Genomic DNA, 22,890 nt, shown 5'->3' with positions numbered 1-22,890 from the left:
ATCCAGGGGACTCCAGATCTCAATCTGGATTTGTGTATTCCTGGTCTAAATGATTACACTGGTTTAATTGATACTCTATCAAGGACTTAAGAAGATAATTTAATAATAACCTAGAGTTGAGGACACTGCAATATAGAGCTTTTGTCTTGAAATGTAGACTTTTTTTAATATCAATGACTTTTTGTTATATAAATATTCATATTTCAATTGACCAGGTATTTGTTCACTATTTTAACAGGGCACATCTGCAAACCTGGAACAATGACAACAGAAGAAAGGATAACTATAGAGCTTGCAACTCTTGGTCGACCATTCCAACTTGGAATGCTGTATGACTGTCGCAATGACTCCCTCATCCCAGGTAATCACGTTAATTACACTGTCATAAAGTAAATGGGATGCTTGTATGTTTTACAATAAATAATACCACAAGTCGAAATACATCCACTTGTGTATGTATAACATTTGGAAGAATGTAGTATTTTTAAATGTAAGTGTTGGGGAGTAACCCATTACATGTCATCTGATTATATTGTTCAGTAATTGTAACTGTAATGGTTCCTTTTTCAGACAGTTAATGAAATGTGGTAACGCATTACATTTCATGTGATTTTTTTTTTAAGACGACGGCTAATGCATAACATGGAAATAAGAAAGTGCTTCAACAGTGCAAGCCAAACCTTACAATGTTACATGAATGCACTTTTCATGGTGTCAGAGGAGGGAACAAGTAGGTTCGATAGATAGATCTTCAAAAGAATATTTCGAGCTACAGCCTGACCAAACAAAAAATATGTGTAAAATGTAATCTGTGTCTAACTAACTACCTGTAGCTGTAACTAGTTACTGTAACTACTGCTGTTACAATTGTGTTCCATTAACTGTAACAATTACTTTTTAAATGCAATTTCCAACACTGTACAAAACACATCAGTAATTACAGTTATATAGATATACTATACCTGTATAGATAAGATGACAAATGTCACACAAAAAAAACATTTCTCATCTTATCTATATATTTGTAAAGTAAATTAATGTTTAATTTATTTTTATCTTCATGAGATCGATCGCACAGTTCAAATATGTTTTTTTTTTTTTTTTTTTTAATTCTTTAACAAATGTCTGTATTTGAATATTTAATTAAATTAGCTTTTAGCAAAAAAATAAATACCGGTATGTATAATTTTTAAAAAAAATGACATTAGTTATTTATATTTGTGTGTGGTTGAAATCACTCCTTGACAAACGCGTACTTTTTGCTTCAGAAATGTCGTTCTTATAATACGGTAAATGTAAACTTTAAGTTACAACAGTAAATTTGCATTTTTCCCCCCAATAGTTCTCCTGTGCATTTACCATGTTTTTAATATGCTGTACCATACCTCACTGCTTCAATATGCAGCATTAAGTTTGCAATGCATTTGTCTATGGTAAACGTTGGAGCTGTACTAACTGCATGCATGTTTGTTTTAAATCCACAATAACAATAAGTTAATTTGATTGTCATATCTACGTGTGATACATATATTTACTAAACAAATTAATACGGTTTCTTAAATTACTGGTCTACTCTCCATTAACAATTAAACCATTTGTGTATCTCAACTACAACTGAGAAATATATTTATAGTAAAGTTGGTTTCATTTATGGGTTTTTGTGGTGAATGGTCTTTTAAATCGTTCAAGACTTAAACCAGCAGAATCATGAAATGCAATCAAATAAACATTATTCAAATGTCAGCGTAACATTTTAATAAGAGACTAGTCTTTATCAATGCCAATTATTGCAGTTATGCACAGCGATTATAATAGTGTCTAGCATAATATTTTTTCATTATAACTTTAGTTAAGATTACTCGCTTATTAAATAAAATCTTACCATGTTCTGCTTGTAAATAAAAAAATAAGTCTTGGACTATTTTAAAAATACAATTTTAAACCAATTGTATTATGAATACATTTCTCAGTTGTAGTTGAGATACGCAAATGGCTTATCAGGGATCAATTGAATAATGGCAAGTTGAAAAGTCAGAGGTGTAAGAAATAATCACACACTATACAAATTGAACACGTAGACCTTTTCTGATAAACACACATCTTGTACAGTGCGGTGTACACATTGTTCTGTTCCAGTTAAATTGCACAAGCTCTTATTGTTTATTCAGCTGTTTGTTTCTTTCCATGATGAGGGTGATAAATCATTGAAAGTCTGTCTTTAAACATTGTGTGATTTTCCTGTGTTTAATGTTAAGCTTTTCGAACCACTGTTTAACATGGCCCAAATTTGTGAACCATGAAATTCTGCACGTACACACTTAACACCTACGATGATTAACCTTGGGCCTCGTTTCTGTTTGTCACAGATGTTATCGCTTCAAAAGCTGTTTCCTCGTTTCTATAGAAAAACCACAAGCCTGTCCGATAAAACCAGACATGCAGCTTGTACCCCTGTTCAGAAATCTATTTGTGATGATATGGCCAAACCACAAACTTCTACTTAAATGACGCAATATAGTCACAGAACTCTACCTCCTATCAGAAGGGGGTCAGATCTGCGATTGGTACGAATTATTAGGCTACACCTCTTTTGGGTTAGAACCCCACATCCCGTGGGACTTAAACCTGCTTACTATATCAATGACTAACTATTGTTTTGGAACTTGAAAACCATCTGTCGAGACCTGTAAATTGACCTGTAGCTCTCTTGCGCAAAAATGCTATCTCTGTCGCCATGGCAGCTCAGAAAACCATCAGCTGACGGCTGTCGTAAATTGCATGCATTACATTTCATTTGCTTTGTTCCCGTTTATATTTTATTTCCTGAATAAACTCTTTTTGATCGATACCTGAAGACTGATTTATTTTTAAGAAGAAATCAAACCTCTTACAGAGGGGAAACACTGAACACCAGAAACCCTACCCTACACAACTGCTTGATTTGATTCTGGACTTGAGATCGGAATTGAGCAAATATTATTAACATTGGTATTTACACTCATTTAATAGGATCAACTGAATAGGTACATATAATTCAATCGACCTAATTAACATTAAAATATGGGAGGGTATATTTAAATATTTCTGTCGGTGTTCCAATTTGGCCTTGCGTGACTATTGATATTGTGTTCTTAAAGTGGGTTTACAAGAATTGTTGAGATTGTGTTGAAAAATCGCAAGAGCAGCCTGCCTCATTTGGCCATCGTAAAAAAAAATAAAAAAAAAATAAAGCAAAATAAAAACATTACACAAATACCTTCTACTACCCATGAATTATTTTTATTAATAAAGATTTTTGACTGCATATATATATATATATATATATATATATATATATATATATATATATATATATATACATATATATATATCTATCTATATCTATATATATATATAGATATATATATATATATATATATATATATATATATATATATATATAACACATACATATTCAAGTTTTCCTACAGAAAGGTAGCTTCAGCAATTCTGATCCTTATGATAGCAAATATACCATAGGTTACCCTATTCACCCACATAATAATAATAATAATAATAATAATAATAATAATAATAATAATAATAATAATAATAATAATAATAATAAATAAATGAATCTGAATTCAGAATTCTGCAGGGACAGTTCAAGGCTCTCACTAGTAGAATGTTGTTATATTTGTTTTTTTGTTATTAGTATTACAGTATACTGGTATCCCATTCAAGCTCAACAAATTCCTCTTAAAGTGATGCTACTTCATTCTGTAATTCTTGCAGCAAGCTGATTTTTTCTTTTCTTTTTCATGTTTCCTTGCTTGTGAAACACATCTTGTCCTATGAATTAGGATTAAGAGATTTTACTTCAACTCTATACACGGTCGCTCAAGCCTGGTGCTGAGGTCAGTAGCCTACAGCAATAATATAGGAGACCACTGGCATGAATTCCCAGCTATGCTCATTTTAATGCAGTATATTTGGGGGTACAACGTGACTTTTTGGTTCTTATTAGGTACTCGTGATAGATGCTAGTTAAGGCTAGTGTAACATTAATTGCATCTTATCTTAAGCTTAGCTATCCGCTCACAAACATGGAAATAACAAAAAATATCTTTCTGGGCTTTGCAAAGGGCTGCTTTTTTTGTAGTATATTTAGCATTTTTTATATCCTTGTATATTAAAACAACTAAACAATAAAGCACCATCATTTTAGGAGTCACCTGAAAATGACAATCATTTGAAAAAAATAACTGAAAGATGATGTCGTACAGTATGCTTATTTGTTTATTTTCCAGCAGATCTCAGTTGTTTTAGTCAATTTCTGCAGCTTTTTAGTGAGAAGGCAGTTCACCCTCCTTGTACTTAAAGGGGAAATACAAAACACCCATCAAACAGGAACGAGGTAGAGGTCAATTCTAAATTGACTTCGGTCTTCTGACACATTATCCTGATCTCACTAACTTTTTAAAATATAGATCACCCTCACAGCACCATAACAATGAAGGTTATGACAACATTTTTGTTCCAAATAAAACTCCAGGAGAATGGAAATTAAGTTTTAAAGTGATATTATAAGAACATTTACAAACAAGAAGCTGTTCGGCCCATCCAGCAAATTCTGAAGTAGGTTGGATTTGGGTGGTAAATAATTACAGTAATCACCATTAATTGACCTTTTAAAGTTAAGGTTAGTACTAATGATTCAAAAGAGGAATAACTTTCAGTAATAAATGTGTGCAACATTATAATTAGAGCAGTGAATGGAAGCCAGTCCCCCACCCAGCCCCACAAGGCGTGCTTCTGAAACAATGTATAGTTTGGGGGAGATGCCTCTATCAGGCTCTTTTCGTCGGCATGTATGCCAGGTTTCTGTGAAGAATAAAAGTTTATGATCTTTAATAAACTCATTAATTAGTGGAGCTTTATTGGATAAAGATCTAGGGGTAGGTGCACTAAAGTGTTGCGGAAGTCTTGGGTGAAATGTACTAAACAAGCGCAATGCTATTTGCAACTTTTCAGGGAATACTTTGCAGCAGTAAGTTCTGTTTGTGGTTCAAGCGTACATGAATATGTAACTATGGGCGCTCCTGCATAAATTCGCAAAAATGGGTCAGATATAGTGCAAATGAGGCTTCTCAAATATTATAATGAAATGTACGAAAGCTGCAGGCAATTGCAACACTTACAATTGCATCAATTTGTTCAGAACTTTTGAAAGCATGTTTTAAAAAGTCACAATTGTTGCTGGCATTTCCCAGTCCACTTTTTCTCGTGTGTTGCCAGTTGTGCTCAATGAATTTTTGAGACGAACACCCAAATACCTATTTTTCCCTAAAAGCAGGGAATACTTACAAGCCTTGAAAACAAATTCCTATGACATTTCTGGTTTCCCCAGCATGTTGGGAACAATAGACTGCACACATGTGCCACTAACCCCTGCTGCTCATTCTGAACATCTGTATAGGAATAGGAAACACTATTCTATTAATGTGCAGGTGGTTTGTAATTGTGCACAATTCAGCACTGCACCACTGACTAACTTAAATAAAAATCGACAGTACACATTTGGTTTATAGGCTACTCATGATAATACGAATTAGTGGTATGATGCAAAATTTGTTGCTGGTCCTATGAAATTCGTGTTAATGAGAATAACTGTCCTCCTGTAAGTATCATAACTTGTCAATGCGGCATCATGATCTATTGTATGTTAATTGTCTAGGCGGCCAAGTTAATAATAATAATAATAATAATAATAATAATAATAATAATAATAATAATAATAATAATTAAAAAAATGCTAAAATCATTTAGTTTCAATTGAAAATAATGTGTACAATACAGCAGCATGGTTTATTTTGTGTTACCATACCGGTACTAAAGTAAAAAGAAAGTGCGCTGGGTATTCATTTGATTTTAATACTGTACTGTATAGGCATACTGTACAGATTTATATGTAATGTACAGCCTACCCAAAACACATTAGTGTTATTTCAGCACAATGATTTATATTTTAAATATATTAATAACTGTAAATGTATGTGTGTGCGATTTTTATTGTATTTCTTTTAAACCCGACACCTCCTATGTCAGACAAACATATCTGGTTTAGCGAGGGGCTACTGTGTGGGTATGAAAAGCTTTTTGATAGAAACACATTTTTTATTTGGTGGTGAAGGTGGGGGCTCCACTATAGAATCAGATGGGATTAAACTGCCTTTCATTTATATATATATATATATATATATATATATATATATATATATATATATATATATATATAGATATATATATATATATATATATCTATATATAGATATATATATATATATATATATATATATATAAACAGAATTAAAATAGGTAAAATGGAGATGGAACAGATGAGGTTTACATTTAACAAAAACAATGTTATTTTGATTCTTGCACCCTTGCATGTATAGACGTTAGCCTATCCTTCGGGCACCATCTTCTGCAGCAAACCACAACTCAGCTGTTTATTTGAACAATGCCACACAACTCTCGCAATGCTAGAGATCTCGCTAAGAAGTTGCAACAAATATTTCAATTAGCATATTGTGGCTCTTTCCTTTAACATATTTACTCTTAGTACATACAACACAATGTATACTTTGCTAAGTGTTGCAACAAAAATGCAAATTGCAGTATGTTTGGGCTGCGACTGGCTCATCTTAGTACATCTTCCCTTTAGTATTAAACAATGCTAAACATAAGTTGATTGATTCAGCAGGGGTTTGAACTGATGAAACAGGGATACATATATGAAACGGGGATACGTATAAGATTATTTAAGCAAGCCCCTTGAGTTTTCTTAACAACCACAGAGCAACTGGAGGGAATGATTCTATAACTAATACTATATTTGGTAAACCTTCTTTTAAAGTCTTATAGTTTTAGAAAAGTATACAAGGGTTTAAATATATTCCTTTTTTAACCTATCATCTGCTTTTTCTCAGGTGTTAAATCACAATCTTCCTGTTCACTAAACTCATATACTGTGATATTGATCCGACTTTTACTTCTCTTTAGAGCTTTTGGACAGACCTTCCGCACATACATGAGCTGGTTTCCCTGCAAAGCGATTGTTCTCATAGTCATCGTATAGGGATACAGTTCACTACCCGTCATCATCTTCATAATCATATTATTATTATATAATATTTAATTAATTATTTATATAATTATTATATAATCATACAATACATTTTACTTTTGAGTTGGGCTAGTTTATGTTAATGTGTCAGATTTTTCTTATTATTATTTGTTTATTTGTCAAGCATGTGAAGACAAAAACATGTCATACCTTAAAATCCATATATGGCTTTTCAAAATACTGTAAATAAATACAAGCATGGATTTAAAGTCTGTGTTTTTTTGTTTTTTTTTTGCAAGTGGTTCAATGCAGACCAAAATAATTAACGGTCCGCATATGAGTGTTTTTTTTTTTTTTTTTTTATTTGAACACCTGATAATAATGTTTCAAATTTCATATTTTGTTGTAGGTATGACATTGTGGGACATGGACACACTTAAAAAAGATGTTGACCTGCGATCTCAACACAACACAGAGTTCCAGATCATTGCCTCTGATTCCATCGAGGATAAATCATCTGCTCTGAATATAGAAGCATCGCTGAAAGCAAGTTTCTTAGGAGGTTTAGTGGAGGTGAAACGATCTGCCAAATACCTTAAAGACACAAAGAGCTCTAAACACCTCTGTACACTCCAACCGTGCAGAACGGACAGCTGCAGGTTCTTATACTCTGGCCGAGGGGTTAACTAGTTGTTAATTATCTTATTACCCCTCGGCCAGAGTCTGAACGCGTTTGGTAAGGATGCATGACTGTCAGCTAGTTACATAATCAGTAGCTGATCAGCCATGCATCCTCACAGGGTTTTTAAATATAAATAATAAAAGACGCAGCACTTTTATCCACGCCGGAAACAAATACAAATAATAATAAATAAATACATAGGGGCGGGACAGTCCGCCACAAGCGCCCTTAAAAGCAATCATCTCAGAGCGCTTCACAATTAATAGTACAGCAATAAATAAACAGATTATACATAAAAAGCACAAGGAAATAAAACAATCATAAAAATCATAAAAATTCTAAAAAAAGTAAGTCTTTAAATAAGCTTTAAAAACACTCAAAAGAAGCCGAGTCCCTGATCTCTAGTGGAATAGAGTTCCATAATTTGGGGGCATAGCAACAGAAGGCCCTGTCGCCTATAGAGCGCAGGCGAACAGGCGGGACACACAGCAGTCTGAGATCAGCAGAGCGGAGGTTGCGAGTAGGAGTGTAAAAAGATTAACGATCTGACAGATGAGTCAGAGCTAGCCCATGAAGATCCTTATATGTCAGCATTAAAATTTTAAAATCAATTCTGAATCTGATAGGCAGCCAGTGCAAGGCCTCCAAGACAGGAGTAATGTGATCTCTTGAGCGGGACCGAGACAAAATTCTGGCTGCAGAGTTTTGGACAAATTGAATTTTAGTGAGGATGCTATTAGACACCCCAGCAAGCAGGGTGTTACAGTAGTCGATCCTGGAGAAAACACAGGCATGAACCAGTTTTTCAGCTGCAGGTAGAGAAAGCATGGGACACAGTCTGGCAATATTTCTAAGGTGAAAAAAAGAAACCTTGACAGTATTCAACACATGTCTTAAAAGTTAACCCAGGATCGAAAATCACACCCAAATTTTTCATCTTAGATCTGAACTCAAGCAATGTTCCATTAACATGCAGATTTAAAGCATTGGTTTTTCCTAGCTGGCGGGGAGTACCTAACAGCATTACCTCAGTCTTGTCACAGTTAAGATGTAAAAAATGTTGCGACATCCAATTTTTTATATTAGAGATACAGGCAGTTAGGGCAGAGGCAGCAACATTGATATCAGGTTTAGAATTAATATAGATTTGAGTGTCGTCTGCACACACTCCGAAGAATGTTTGTGTTGCATATAAGTAACATGCAACACAAACATTAGGGCAGTTTACAAGCAAAAACTGAAAAGCGTGACAACAGATCTTTCGCGCTTTTATGGTGATGACAGTTCTGCTTCCACGTTTACATGAGAGTTTATTTTAGAGACAGAATTTAGTCGTCCAAATGCAAACAACCTCATTAATAATAAAATAATGGGAGGGTTTATTTAAATATCACCAAACGCACTGAAAAGAGATGCTGCGCGATAAAGGATATCGTTCAAATACACAGGGGTTTACATGAGGCTTTACGCGCTAGGCAGAGATGAAGAGAAGGTTACCCCCCATCTGTCTAGAATGCAAAAGGCTTGCAGTTAAAATGGTTCATGCTGCCAAGAAGAAAAAAATAATATAGTTATTACTATTATTGTTTAGAATTAGTTGTTCTAGAAATGGTAGAAGTAGCATGTGTACAAAAACCGACAGCACTCACCAATTCCCATTACTGCTTTTCTTATGCTTCTTAGGCTACTGATGTCCTTTCACACACCCATATATATTAGTCTTAGCCAACTGCGTAACTGTTAATGTGCTAAACAAAAGGATTATGCGTTCAATAATCACACATATGCGTTAATGTGGAACAAATATATTAAAAACAACTCATGATGTGTTGGTTTCAAACACAGGTACTTTGTTGAAATATTAAAATTAATTATGCAGAAAATGTGGAAACTTACACAAACGCTGTTAATATAATAAATACATAATTTGTGTGTATTTGCTAATTAGTTATAAAGGTATATAAAATCATAGGCCTACTTACAACGTAGTTGTGACAAAAATGGATGGATGGAGAAGACGCAGACAAACACTGGCTAGATTAAGTCTTGTATGGGAAGAACTCCTTCAGTCCCATGCAATGGGTTTACAGGAAAGGAATCGTATAGTGCGCCGAAATTCGGCATGCAATGCAACCACCTCTTGGTGCTGTTGATCAGACGATGCTCCTGGATCAGCAGCTACAGCAGCTACAGCGTTCAAACCAACTTTAATTTAAAGAAGAACAGTTGGGAATTGCTTCACAGCTTTTGTTTTACATGTGAACCCTAAGAATAATATGTGAAAAACAAAACATATTGCATATGCGCACACACTTAGCCCGACATGCGTAAAATGGCTTGATATCCCCAACTATTTGTTTTTTCACAAATTATTCTTAGGCTTCACATGTAAAACAGAAGCTGTGAAACAATTCACATGTGGCAACCTTTAAATTAAAGTTGGTTTGAGCGCTGTAGCTGCTGTGGTTGAGGAGATAAAGCCCTTTTACGCGTGGCTGAGACCAAGTGTGTGTATGTGCGGTATGTTATTACACCGTGTAACAATTTTTTATTTTTTTTTTGGTTCCTGGGTAGTAAGTGTTATTTCCTAATTGCTTATGCCTCAAAAGTATAGAAAATGGCTATTATTCCCCACAAACTTTGCTTTTGTGACCAGGACAGTGATATTTTGAAATTTACCTGTTTTCCAAAACATTCCAGATAGATTCAGTGCTGAGTAAACTTGGAGTAACTTCTAGAACTTTTTAGAACTTTCCAGTAATATAAATAGTAGTATAAATACAGGGGCCTTAAGCCCACCAGTTCAGTTTAGTTCCAGATGCCTAAGTGGATACATATCTGCATTTTTCTGAGATGGCATCAAGAGGCTGCAAGCATCCAGCAGATGCATTTTGCTATGTCTGCAGCCAATTTATCAAGACAGGAGCGAAAAAGTACTCAGTGGAAGCATCTGCTAAGATGTGTGAGGCCTACAAGGCATATTTCAGCATGCCTGTCGGGGATCAAGACAAACCCTGGGCACCTCATTTCACCTGCGAGCACTGCAAAAAAACTCTGGAAGGTAAGATGGACAATTGAGGCTCAGAATTTTATGTTATAAAATTTGTTAAAATATTTAAAGTTGTAAACGTTTTTAATTTTAAAATGTTTTACAATTTTCAATGTTATTGAAAATATATATCATATATGAAAAATGTTGCGAGAGGTCTACGGCTGGGAGGTCATAGGAGACTTCAAAATGGTGGCATTCCTGATGGGTCTCCAAGGCGGTTTTACCAAGTTTCCCTGCTATCTTTGCCTTTGGGACAGCAGGGACACCAAGGCGCACTACCACAGGCTGGACTGGCCACAAGGGACCGAGTTCTCTGTAGGAAGGAACAACGTCAAGTGGGAGCCACTGGTGGACCCCCGGAAGGTGCTGATGCCACCACTGCACATCAAATTGGGCCTTATGAAACAATTTGTCAGGGCTCTAGATAAGGAGTCGGCAGCCTTCAAGTACCTTCAAGACTTCTTCCCTAAGCTGTCTGAGGCAAAGGTCAAAGCCGGTGTCTTCGTCGGACCACAGATAAGAAGATCCTGGAGTGCAATGAATTCCCCAAGAAGCTCACTAGTAAGGAGAAAGCGGCTTGGAACAGCTTTGACGCAGTGGTTCGGGGCTTCCTGGGCAATCACAAGGCCGAAAACTATGTGGAGCTGGTTGAGACTCTGGTGAAGAACTACGGCACAATGGGCTGTAGGATGTCCCTCAAAGTCCATATCCTTGATGCTCATCTTGATAAATTCAAGGAGAACATGGGAGCGTACTCGGAGGAGCAAGGCGAGCGCTTCCACCAGGATATACTGGACTTTGAACGCCGCTACCAAGGACAGTATAACGAGAACATGATGGGAGACTACATTTGGGGGCTGATTCGTGAAAGTGATTTACAGTATAATCGTAAATCTCGAAAAACTACTCACTTCTAAATCTTTTGTAGTCATTTTTGTATTACTTTAGTATAAATACATGTTAATTTGGATTCATATGTTGTTTTTTTTTTACTTTATGTGAACGAAAAGACACAAATTCGCCCGTTTTCTCATTGGAAATAGGTACATTTCAAAATATCACTGTCCTGGTCACAAAAGCAAAGTTTGTGGGGAATAATAGCCATTTTCTATACTTTTGAGGCATAAGCAATTAAGAAATAACACTTACTACCCAGGAACCAAAAAAAAAAAAAATTGTTACACGGTCTTATCAATCATATAATATATAAAAATATTATAATGTTTATTGTGTCATATAAATAACTCTTATTTGATAAATAAATTAATGCTCTAGGTTAAATTGTTTTCTGGTTTTAATTTTAAATACATGTTTTAATATTTATATTCACTTTTAATTATTTGATTTGTATATTTACATATCTCAGTTGTATTGGTTAGTATTTGCGCATACTTTGCTGTTATTGAATGCAGAAGGTAACTGCCGCCTTGTCCGAGTCTCCCTTAAGAAAAGGAATCATTTTAATAATTTGAATTGGAATTTCATTTTTCACTCTACGTCTGTTAACTCCGCCTGGTTTTACTGTTTTCACTTTATTATGTTTATCTTAAATGACAACATGTATATTTGCATATCTCAGTTGTATTGGTTAGTATTTTGTTCCGTGTGTATGTTGGTATTGATGCCTTCTTGGCTGAGTCTCCCTTAAAAAAAGGAATACTAATTAGAATTACATTTTTAATACTCTTTATACGCGGGTTAATTCAGCCTGGAATTTCTCTTTTATTACGTGTATCTTCCGACTGGTTTAATAGACAGTATTATACATAGCATTTATTTACCATATAACAATACTCATTATTATGATTATTACTTTATGATTTATTGGTGTATTTTTTGTAGTGAAGATCCAAAGTAGATGGATAGATACTCTCCCCTATGAAACATGTACCATGGTACTTGTACCACTGGATTTGTGGAACAGGGTACAATGGTATCATGGTATCAGTGTGAAAGTACAATGGTTTAATTTACATGTGTATCATTTATGTATATATCCTATACCATCACTGTAACCTATTATGGTACTATAATACAGTCCAACCATAATAATACAATGGTGTATATATATATATATATATATATATATATATATATATATATATATATATATATATATATATATAGCTACACTATACTAGAGACAGTACAGTGTTGCAATTAGATACCATCTTATCTTAGAAATAAAAAGTAGGCTACAATGCTAATGTATTATGGTGACACTGCATGATAGTACCAATACAGTATTGTACATTGATGGTATAGGATATATACATATATTATACAGTACCATTGTACTTTCACACGGATAACATTATATCGTATTAGATTGTTTTCAAAATCCAGTGGTACACAAGTATCAAGCCATGGTACATTTGTATATAGGGCTGCCTCAGGTTCATAAATAATAATAATAATAATAATAATAATAATAATAATAATAATAAACACTTCATAAAATCACAATTAATTAATTAACTAACAACTTACTTCTCTGGCCAACCTCATTAATGCCCCTGCACGACGACGGTGATAAGCTCTCCTTCAGATTGCAGATCCCATCTTCCGATTTTCATTTATTAAAAATATAGCGAGGCTATTGCGGCTACAGCAATTAAATTATCTCCATTTTTTCTCTGCTCTCCAGTCTCGGCGCTCGCATTTCATTTTGAGCGCCAAGACTCTGAAGAGCAGAGGACATTAAAATAAAAATAACTTAATTGATAAATAACTAGCTAACGTTTTTTATTGTAGTTCTGCTAATAAAGTACCACCGCCCCCCCCCCCAACCAAAACACACACACACACACACACACACACAAACACACGCACACTTTGCCATCCCCAGAAAAAAGCCACATGCACGCATATTAAAGACAACACAAAAAGTCAATGTTTTATTAGCATGCGCTTTAAAATGGATAGCTACTTTAAGCATAGCAATATTTAACAGCTACTCTCCTACACATATATAAACAAACAAAAATGACAATGACCTCCCGAGTTCACATCTTCTTGTCTGTACACATTTCCAGTGCTGATTTAGGATGACGCCTTTTCCTGGCTGTGAATGATGACGCTGAAGTGTGTTTCAACTGAAACACTTTTACAAGAGTGTAGTGTCCTTGATAATACCTTCAAGGATTTACTCGACACGGTATTGCATAAACACAACGTGGTTTATTTTCTGGTGATCGCCATCTTAACTCTCAGTAAACTGAATACAACACCCGGAACGCCAGGCTAGTAACCCTTGTCTCTAACTTACATCTAGTAACCACTAGATGTCAGTATCTAACCATTACAGCCTAACACTGTTCAATTATAATGCATACCCAATACATTACAAAGAGTACCCTTTCAACACAGTCCATACAGATTTCCGAGGTTTTGAAATGGAACACAGCCTAAGAGTGCAGAGCTGAGCAGTGAAACGTGCATGCAAGGGCCGCAGGAAAAAGGATTAGTATTGTTGCGGTCGCGTCCGTGCGTGCGTGCGTGTGAAGAATTGCAATCAAGCACGGAACAAAAGCTTGAAAACAGTCCCGACAGGATAAAAGATGCCGTTTGGAAACAAGGAGACAAACGTGAGTCGTTGGCACTATTTGTATGGACTGTTTTAGGCTCAGTGCGAGTGCAGCGCTGAGTGCTTCAGATATCCTTAAACAGGACTCAGCAGAACGATAGGTTGCGGATGCAACCCCGGTTCCCTGAAAGAGAAAATAACCATCAAGGTATGGGATATTGCCGTCAGGCAGTAGCGATTGGCTGAGCTTTTATAGCAAAGCTGCCGATAGGCCTCTGCGCGACCTGCCACGTAAGCCCGCCCCCTTGGGAGCTTACTATACGCAGCGCGCAGAGACTCACTTCCTCTTTTGCTCTTCAGGCCGTGAAGGCTTCTGAAGCGACCACGCGGCTTGATGGTTATTTTCTCTTTCAGGGAACCGGGGTTGCATCCGCAACCTATCGTTCCCTTTCAAGTCGAAAATAACCATCAAGGTATGGGAACAGTGTACCCAAGCCGTCGCGAGGGAGGATTCTCGGCAGTAGGACAGACTTACGTCATAACGCAACTGCGTAGGCAGTACATCTAGGCATATGCGGAGCTGCGCCTCAGCGTCTATGCTCGTAATGACACCTGTCTTAAAGGTGGAACAGTCAACACCATGCTATCAACCACTCTATACGTCCGCATCCTGAGGCGTCATAGAGAGTAAAACAGATGCTCCAAACAGTGGAGCAGAGGAATCCAGTACATTTAACCTGTAAAACCTCATGAAAGTATGCGGCGTAGCCCAACTGGCTGCCGCGCAAATATCAGACACCGGCACCCCTCGAAAGAGGGCCCAGGATGTCGCCATACCCCTGGTAGAATGCGCCTTCAACTGCCCTGGTGGTGGAAGGCCTGTAGATTCATACGCTAATCTAATAGCATCCACTATCCAGTGGGAAAGGCGCTGTTTAGACAGCGGCTGACCCAAAGATCTAGAACCATGGCATATGAACAACTGTTCTGTCTGCCTCACAGTCCTTGTACGGTCAATATAACACCTCAATGCCCTCACGGGGCAGAGCATGTGTAACCGCTCTTCCTCTGGGGAAGAAAAAGGAGGAGGATGGAACGCCATCAACTCGACTGACTGGTTCATGTGGAACGGGGATATAACCTTTGGTAAAAAGGCCGGATTAGGGCGCATGGAGACCTTAGAACCGTCTCCTGCAAAACGAGTACAAGAAGGATGCACTGAAAGTGCATGTAACTCGCTCACGCGTTTTGCTGATACCACAGCCAGCAAAAATGCAGTCTTAATAGATATGAGCTTCATATCCACGCTGTGGAGAGGCTCAAACGGTGCCTTGGTAAGGGCTTCTAGCACCACATCAAGGCTCCACGATGGTAAACTGGTCGTTCTTGGAGGCCGCAAGCGTCTTGCGCCTTTCAGAAACTGAGATGCCAAAAAATGGCAACCAGGTGATAAACCATCAATGCGTACATGACAAGCCGAAATGGCGGCTAAATACACTTTAAGTGTAGAAGGAGATTTCCCTTCATCCAGCAGTTTCTGCAGAAACTGCAATATTACTGCCATAGGACAGGAGACTGGGTCATGGCTCTCAGCCAGACACCAACTCTGAAACAACTGCCACTTATACGCATACTGCGACCTAGTAGAGGATGGATGGTCGATATAACTGCAGTCGAAAGCCCTAAGGCTGACAGGCGCTCCCGCTCAGGGGCCAAGCCCACAACTGCATGAGTTTGGGGTTCGGATGCCAAAGCTCTCCTTGAGCTTGGGACAACAAGTCCGCTCGCAGAGGGAGCTCCCTCAGGCGACCGTGCAGTAATTGCACTAGACTCGGGAACCATATTCTCCGAGGCCACCGAGGAGCGATCAGAATCACTGTCGCTCGCTCTACCCTGACCTTCTCCAAGAAGGCGGGGAGCATCGGAATCGGTGGAAAGGCACATAGGAGCCCTGGCGGCCATTCGTGAGCCAGTGCATCCACCCCCAGGGGGCTGTCGAGGTCCTTCACCGAGAACCATAGGGGACAGTGCGTGGTCTCTCGCGAAGCGAAGAGATCGACCTGCGCTGTGCCAAACCATTCCCAGATGCGCTCCACCACTTGAGGGTGGAGACGCCATTCGCCCGCAAGAGGACCTCCTCTGGACAGGAGATCCGCTGCGTAATTGACTCTGCCCGGCAGATGAACTGCACGCAGAGAGGCTAAACGCGGTTGAGCCCAGAGCAACAGCCGCGTTACCATCTGGTGAAGACCGGGGGACCGCAATCCGCCCTGGCGATTGATATACGCCACTACTGTGGTGTTGTCTGACCGCACTAACACGTGCTTGTCTAGAAGCACTGGCAAGAAGTGCCGGAGGGCGAGGTCCACCGCTCTGAGCTCCAGAGCGTTGATGTGGGCTGACCTCCAGGGTCCTGACCACACTCCACGGGTCCCTGTCCCGTTCCAGACTGCTCCCCAACCGTGGTTGGAAGCGTCGGTCGTGATGACCTGCCTTCTGAAAATGGGACCCAAGCGTACGCCTTGGCGGAGGTTTGACGGAACTCTCCACCAGCGTAGCGCTTCCCAGCAGGCTTGGGATACCCTTAGCCTGCGGTGTTTGTCTCTCCGCGGATGCCAGGCGAAGGCATTGAACCAGGCCTGCAGAGGTCTCTGGTGTAGTAAGCCCAAAGGAAGGGCTTGTGAGGCGGCAGCCATCAACCCCAGCATGCGCTGACACAGCTCCATGCTGACTGTTTGTCTCAACCTGAATAGGGAAAGACACCGCTCTATTGAGGCAACTCTTTGTGTTGACAGGGTCGCTTCCATGGACACTGAGTCCAGATGCAGACCCAAGAATTCGGTCTGTTGGCTCGGCACTAGGCGGCTCTTTTCTGAATTGATCTTCAGACCTAGCCGCCGAAGATGGTCTGTAACCATCACTGTGTGCTGTGCCACCTGCTCCTTCGACTGCGCGCAGACGAGCCAGTCGTCCAGATAATTCAGCAGTCGGACACCTTGAGCCCGCAAGGGAGCTAGAATGGCATCCATACATTTCGAAAAGGTTCGAGGAGCTAGTGACAGGCCGAATGGAAGGACACAAAACTCGTATACCCTGCTCTGGAATGCGAAACGCAGATACTTCCTGTGACCCGGGCAGATGGGAACGTGAAAGTACGCATCTGTCAGGTCCACGGTGGTGAACCAGTCGCCGTGTCGGACTGACTGGATGATGTGCCTGTGCGTAAGCATCCTGAAAGATAACACCCGCAGGTATTTGTTCAGTACTCGCAGATCTAAAATAGGACGGAGCCCGCCGTCCTTCTTGGGCACCAGGAAGTATTTGGAATAGAACCCCTGGTCGATCAAAGCAGGGTCTACTTGTTGAATGGCACGCTTGCTGAGCAATGCCTGTATTTCCACATTCAGAGCTGAGGACTGAACCGAGTCCTTCACTGCAGTTACGACCACTCCCCGAAAGGGGGGAGGTTTTAACTGGAACTGAAGGGTGTACCCGGTGGATATAGTCTTGTGCACCCAGATGTCGTTGGTGCATTGTTGCCAGAACTGGAGCTGGGAGACAGTGTAGGGGAGGGTTAACAGCTGCCTGGTGTTCTCAGGGCTGTTTGGGCTGGGCTCGTTCGCGAGGGGCCTGGCCAGAGCCCCGAGGGCGTGGCTTGGCACCACCTCTAGGGCGCCACCCTCCGCGCTGCGGTCTTGAAAAAGGAGGTTGACCGCGCGCTGCTGTGCTTGAGGGAGAGGTCTTAGTACCCCCTGGCCGTGGCTGGTGCTGTGGTGGTGTCCTGCGCCACTGATGTTCCTGAGGCCGCTTCGGCTGGAACGACGGTTTTGGCCACATTTTCGCCATTTGCTGCGACGCCTCCCGCGCCTTGGCGGAGCGTTGCAGCATCTCCTCCACCGCTGGACCAAATGTGTGTCCCGGTGTAATTGGGGCATCCAGCAACGGGGCCTTATCAGGTTCCTGCACTCTCGCCTGTGAGAGCCAGAGCTGCCTTCTGGCCACCACCAGAGACACGATTCTCCTGCCCTGAGCATTCGCGTTGAGCTGGGCCAGCTTCACCAGCAGTTGACTGACGGTCCCCAACTCGCTTCTGAGGGCCGCCGAAGGGCACTCAGGCAGGTCTTTGATCAGTGCCGCTTGGTAGACCGTCAGCAAGCTGGCCACATTAGAGAGCTTGACCGCCTCTGTGGCCGCAGCGTACCCCTTCTTGAGGTGTACCTCAGTGGTCCTGCACTGCTTATTGGGGCATGCAGGATCTTTCGTCAGCCCCGATAATGTTGGCGTCTTCACCAACGCGGCGAACGCAGCGTCCACAGGTGGAAAGGACGCCAACCCAGCCTCACTTGCCCCTTGCATGTTAAAGGCCGAGGCCTTGCGAGAAGTCGCAGGGGCAGAGGCCGGAGCCCCCCAGGTGGACTGTACCTCCTTAATAAAGTCTGGGAATGCCGGAAGCATCCTGGACTGACTGGACTGGGCTGAAGGCGACTCAAACAAGGAGCGCCGAGGTGGTTCCGCCATCGGCCACTCGACGCCCAAGTGGCAGGTTGCCCTGTCCACCACAGACCACGTAGGGTCATTGGTGTCTAGCATGTGGAGCTCGTCCTCAGAGTGCTGGGAGGCTACCTCAGCCTCTGTACTGTCCCCCTCTAGGATGTTAGATGCGTCTCTAGACAGTGCATCGATATCCCACTCCCCTTGAGACTGCACTGGAAGAGCGACGACCGGTGCAGTTTGTGGAGGGGCCACTGGCTGACTAGCAATGGGCCCAGTCGGTTGTCCTGGGGCTGGAGGCACCACATTTGCTAGGGACATGAGGATGGACTGCTGCCCCATCATAACCTCCATGAATTGAGACATTTTGGAGGTTAGCTCTGCCACCCCCGACCTGTCTCTGTATCGCCTGTCCTGACGAGGGGAACGAGAGCGTTCTCTCCGTCGAGGCGATCTGGAGTGCGACCTAGACTCCCGACGGGGGCGTACCCTACGAGGGGAGGGGCTGCGCTCCCGAGCGCGTCTGGTGGGGGACCTCTGACCAGCCGTTAGCTGGGAGGATGGGCTCCTGGAGAGCTGCAGCCGCCCTGGCGGCGTCGCCGTAGATGACGGCGGGGCAGAAATGGTGTGGGACGATCCCGAGGAAGGAGAGCGCCCACCCACTGCTTTCTTCGCCCTTTGGCGGAGGGTGCCTGTCTGGAAACCAGCACAAAGCTGGCAAAAAGCCCTATCCGCCAACGCGGATGTGGCGTGCTCTGGCCCCAGACACGCCACACAGTCCTCATGGGGATCGCTCGCTGGCAATTTTGCCTGGCAGGTGACGCAACGGTGGAACCCGGACATGGTTGCCGAATCGTGGACGTGCACTGATCGTAAAGGCATCGATGCGCCGAGCGTCGAGCGCCGAAGCGTCGAGCGTCGAGGTGCGTGCACCGAGCGTCAAGGCGTCGAAGCGCCGAGCGTCGAGGTGCGTGCACCGAGCGAGCGCCGAAGTGCGTGCACCGAGCATCGCGGTGCGTGCACCGAGCGTCAAGGCGTCAAAGCGCCGAGTGTCGAGGTGCGTGCACCGAGCGTCAAGGCGTCAAAGCGCCGAGTGTCGAGGTGCGTGCACCGAGCGTCAAGGCGTCAAAGCGCCGAGTGTCGAGGTGCGTGCACCGAGCGTCGAGCGCCGAGCGTCGAGGTGCGTGCACCAAGGCAAGACCGGGGCTGCAGACACGCGCGCGGCCAAGGCCAACACAACGTGCGTCACAAATATATACAAATACACACAGAAAAATATATATTTTAATACAACCCAAAACACAACACAATAATCAAAATTAATTAATAAAGGAAAGACGGGAGACCACGAGACAACGCGATGCAAGCAAAGCGTGAAGGAATATATAAAATATATAAAAATATACACAATATATAAAATCCTTAAATAATAATAATAACGACTCCTGTAACTGAAATCAACTCCGAGAAGGGGCAATAACCAGCTTCTCAAGCTTTAAGCTTATTGAGTACAATCAGCTACGGGCTCTAATACCTACCGCTACCAATGCTGAAGACAAAAGAGGAAGTGAGTCTCTGCGCGCTGCGTATAGTAAGCTCCCAAGGGGGCGGGCTTACGTGGCAGCTCGCGCAGAGGCCTATCGGCAGCTTTGCTATAAAAGCTCAGCCAATCGCTACTGCCTGACGGCAATATCCCATACCTTGATGGTTATTTTCGACTTGAAAGGGAACAATATGTAAGGAAAGGAGCTGTGGACTGTGTTTGTTATTCCCATGGGTGTGTGCTATCATTGGGAAAAATAACAAACAACCTGAAATATCAATTGCAGAAGCTAACAGAAATCTGTATGGACTGTGTTGAAAGGGTACTCTTGTACAACAAGCTTTTACCTGTGTGGGATTATATACAGTATTGGAACGCACTAATAGTAAACCTGCAGAAGAGCGGTGTGTGTTGAGTGCCTGTGTTCAGCGCAGGAGTGTAGCGCTGTAAACCAAAACGTAACCAGCAGTTCAGGAGGACTGTAGCAGACATAAATGTAATATTTGAAGCTGTGTGGTTTACCGGGGGTGTGCTAACCTGGTGAATGAAGAATCCCAAAAAGTACTCAAAGACGAGTTGAGGTGGTTTTAACACAGAACTGTTTATCTGGTGTGCTTGCTACAAGCAATCTTCCTTGTGTACGAACTGTTTCAAAAGAAACTGACAAAGTCAAACTGAAGTTTGGAACCAGGATTTATTAAACTGTACTGAGTCACCGGGTGATCCAGCAGAGGGAGTCCGAAGTTGGAACGGACCAGGACCACAGACTGCAGTACAAGTGGTCTCCAGCAGAGGGAGACAAAATCTGGGAACTTACCTGTATACAAAGACCTGAAAGAAAAAGGTGGATTAAAAGGAGATGGCACAAAACCGTGGAATACAACTGTTACAAGGACTGTTCACAGATACTTACTTACTTACCTGGAGAAGAATTCAAAGGGGAAATCACGTGGAGATTAACTGAATGTTTCTAGTCCTTGTTATATTGTTTTTTTTTTTGTGAAAAGTGTAAGATACTGCACACAGGCAATACAAATGTGCATTTTTTGAAGAGGTTCCTAATTTGAATTGAATTGCCCCCAAACACTGACTCCCTTTTTCTGGTTGTAGCAAGTTCCTGGGTGCCCAGGGGCCCATTTATCCTCCCAGTTCTCTCCGAGCTGTCAGAGTCCAAATCCGCATCCAGTAAGGACTGATAACAGTTGGACACAACAATCTCTGGAGTTGTCTCCCCCGTACGCCGTGCATGCCCTTTCTTTCCCTTTCGACCCACAGTCACCCAGGTTTCTCTACCTGTGTGGTCTGAAGTCTCCCTCCTCCCTGCTAGGGGCATGCACACAATCTCTTTCTCTAGGTGTGTTAATTAAGTCTGTCACTTCTCTATTACTCTCTTATACTCTGATTACATTCTATATAGTAAATCAGTGTGCAAATTACCTAAGCATTGCATACCAAACAGTGCACATATACAAGGCTGAACTAGACTATAAAGCACTATAGTTTGAAACCCAACGATATCAAGCATATAATTATCAAGTAAATACTTCACTCCAAGCAAACACGTAGCGTCGCTTATAGTCTGATTATAGTTCTCTAAAATAAAACCGTGTGCAAATTACCTACACATTGCATGTCAAGCACTTATACTTACAAATACACATAAGCGAGGTCTAAGTAAACAATAAAATATTGTAATTATAAACCCAATTACACCAAACATACAAATCAACAAGTGAACACTTGGGTCAGAGAGAACACATAGTGTTGTTCGTTTTCTCTCTCTCTCTCTCTCTCTCTCTCTCTCTCTCTCTCTCTCATTATATAACCTTCCAATGGCTCGCTTCCTGACCGGCTTTGTCCCACATCCAGTATAGCTGTTCTCTCGCCCTCTCTAGCTCTATCTCTGTATTGCTTACGTCTTGCAGCTCTTCCCCGTCTAAGTTTCAATTGCAGTTTCGTTTTCGTTTCAGTATCTCTTGTCCATTCTCTTTATGTCACGAGTCTCTCGTTATTGCTTTTCTCTTCTCTTAACGAGCATATTATATCCACTGCTACTTCCTAGAAATACAAAAATCACTGTGGCCTCCTGGCCACGTTAATCCAATCCCTGGTCACATTCAATCAAATCCCCTTTAAATTTTCAATGAGTTTCAGCTGGTAGTACTAATCCATCTCAGGAGGGTATGTCATTCACCAATACACTCGTGCAACAAAACAAATATAATTTACCAAATCAAACCCAAATAAGCCAACATCAATATTGCCAAAATAATATTAAATCACAAATAGAAAAAGGAAACACACAAAGTGCTTATAAAATCATAAATATAATACATAAAAAAACATTTGTGCAATACAAAACAAACCTCTAAATTTGCCTTGGTCACCTTGTGACACTAACGCAGACAAGGATGGGGCAAAGCATATCACCACAAATCCAGTACAGGGTAAAGGCAGTTTGCTCATCAAAATGAGGTGCATGCGCATT

General features: G+C 41.1%; 1 protein-coding gene across 1 annotated transcript; it reads left to right on the top strand.

The window, feature by feature from the left end:
* Positions 1 to 244: 244 nt before the first annotated feature.
* On the top strand, positions 245 to 21,598 carry LOC131721955 (neoverrucotoxin subunit beta-like). Its single transcript, XM_059015361.1, has 3 exons — positions 245 to 361; positions 7,518 to 7,733; positions 21,513 to 21,598. Exons 1-3 carry the CDS (start codon positions 262 to 264, stop codon positions 21,596 to 21,598), a joined length of 402 nt encoding a protein of 133 aa, XP_058871344.1. The 5' UTR covers positions 245 to 261.
* Positions 21,599 to 22,890: the final 1,292 nt, after the last annotated feature.

This window comes from Acipenser ruthenus, chromosome 50 (assembly GCF_902713425.1).
Source record: "Acipenser ruthenus chromosome 50, fAciRut3.2 maternal haplotype, whole genome shotgun sequence".
In the NCBI taxonomy this organism is placed as follows: Eukaryota; Metazoa; Chordata; class Actinopteri; order Acipenseriformes; family Acipenseridae; genus Acipenser; species Acipenser ruthenus.
Note: the sequence above shows the minus strand (reverse complement) of the source record. Positions and strands in the feature narration are given on the sequence as shown.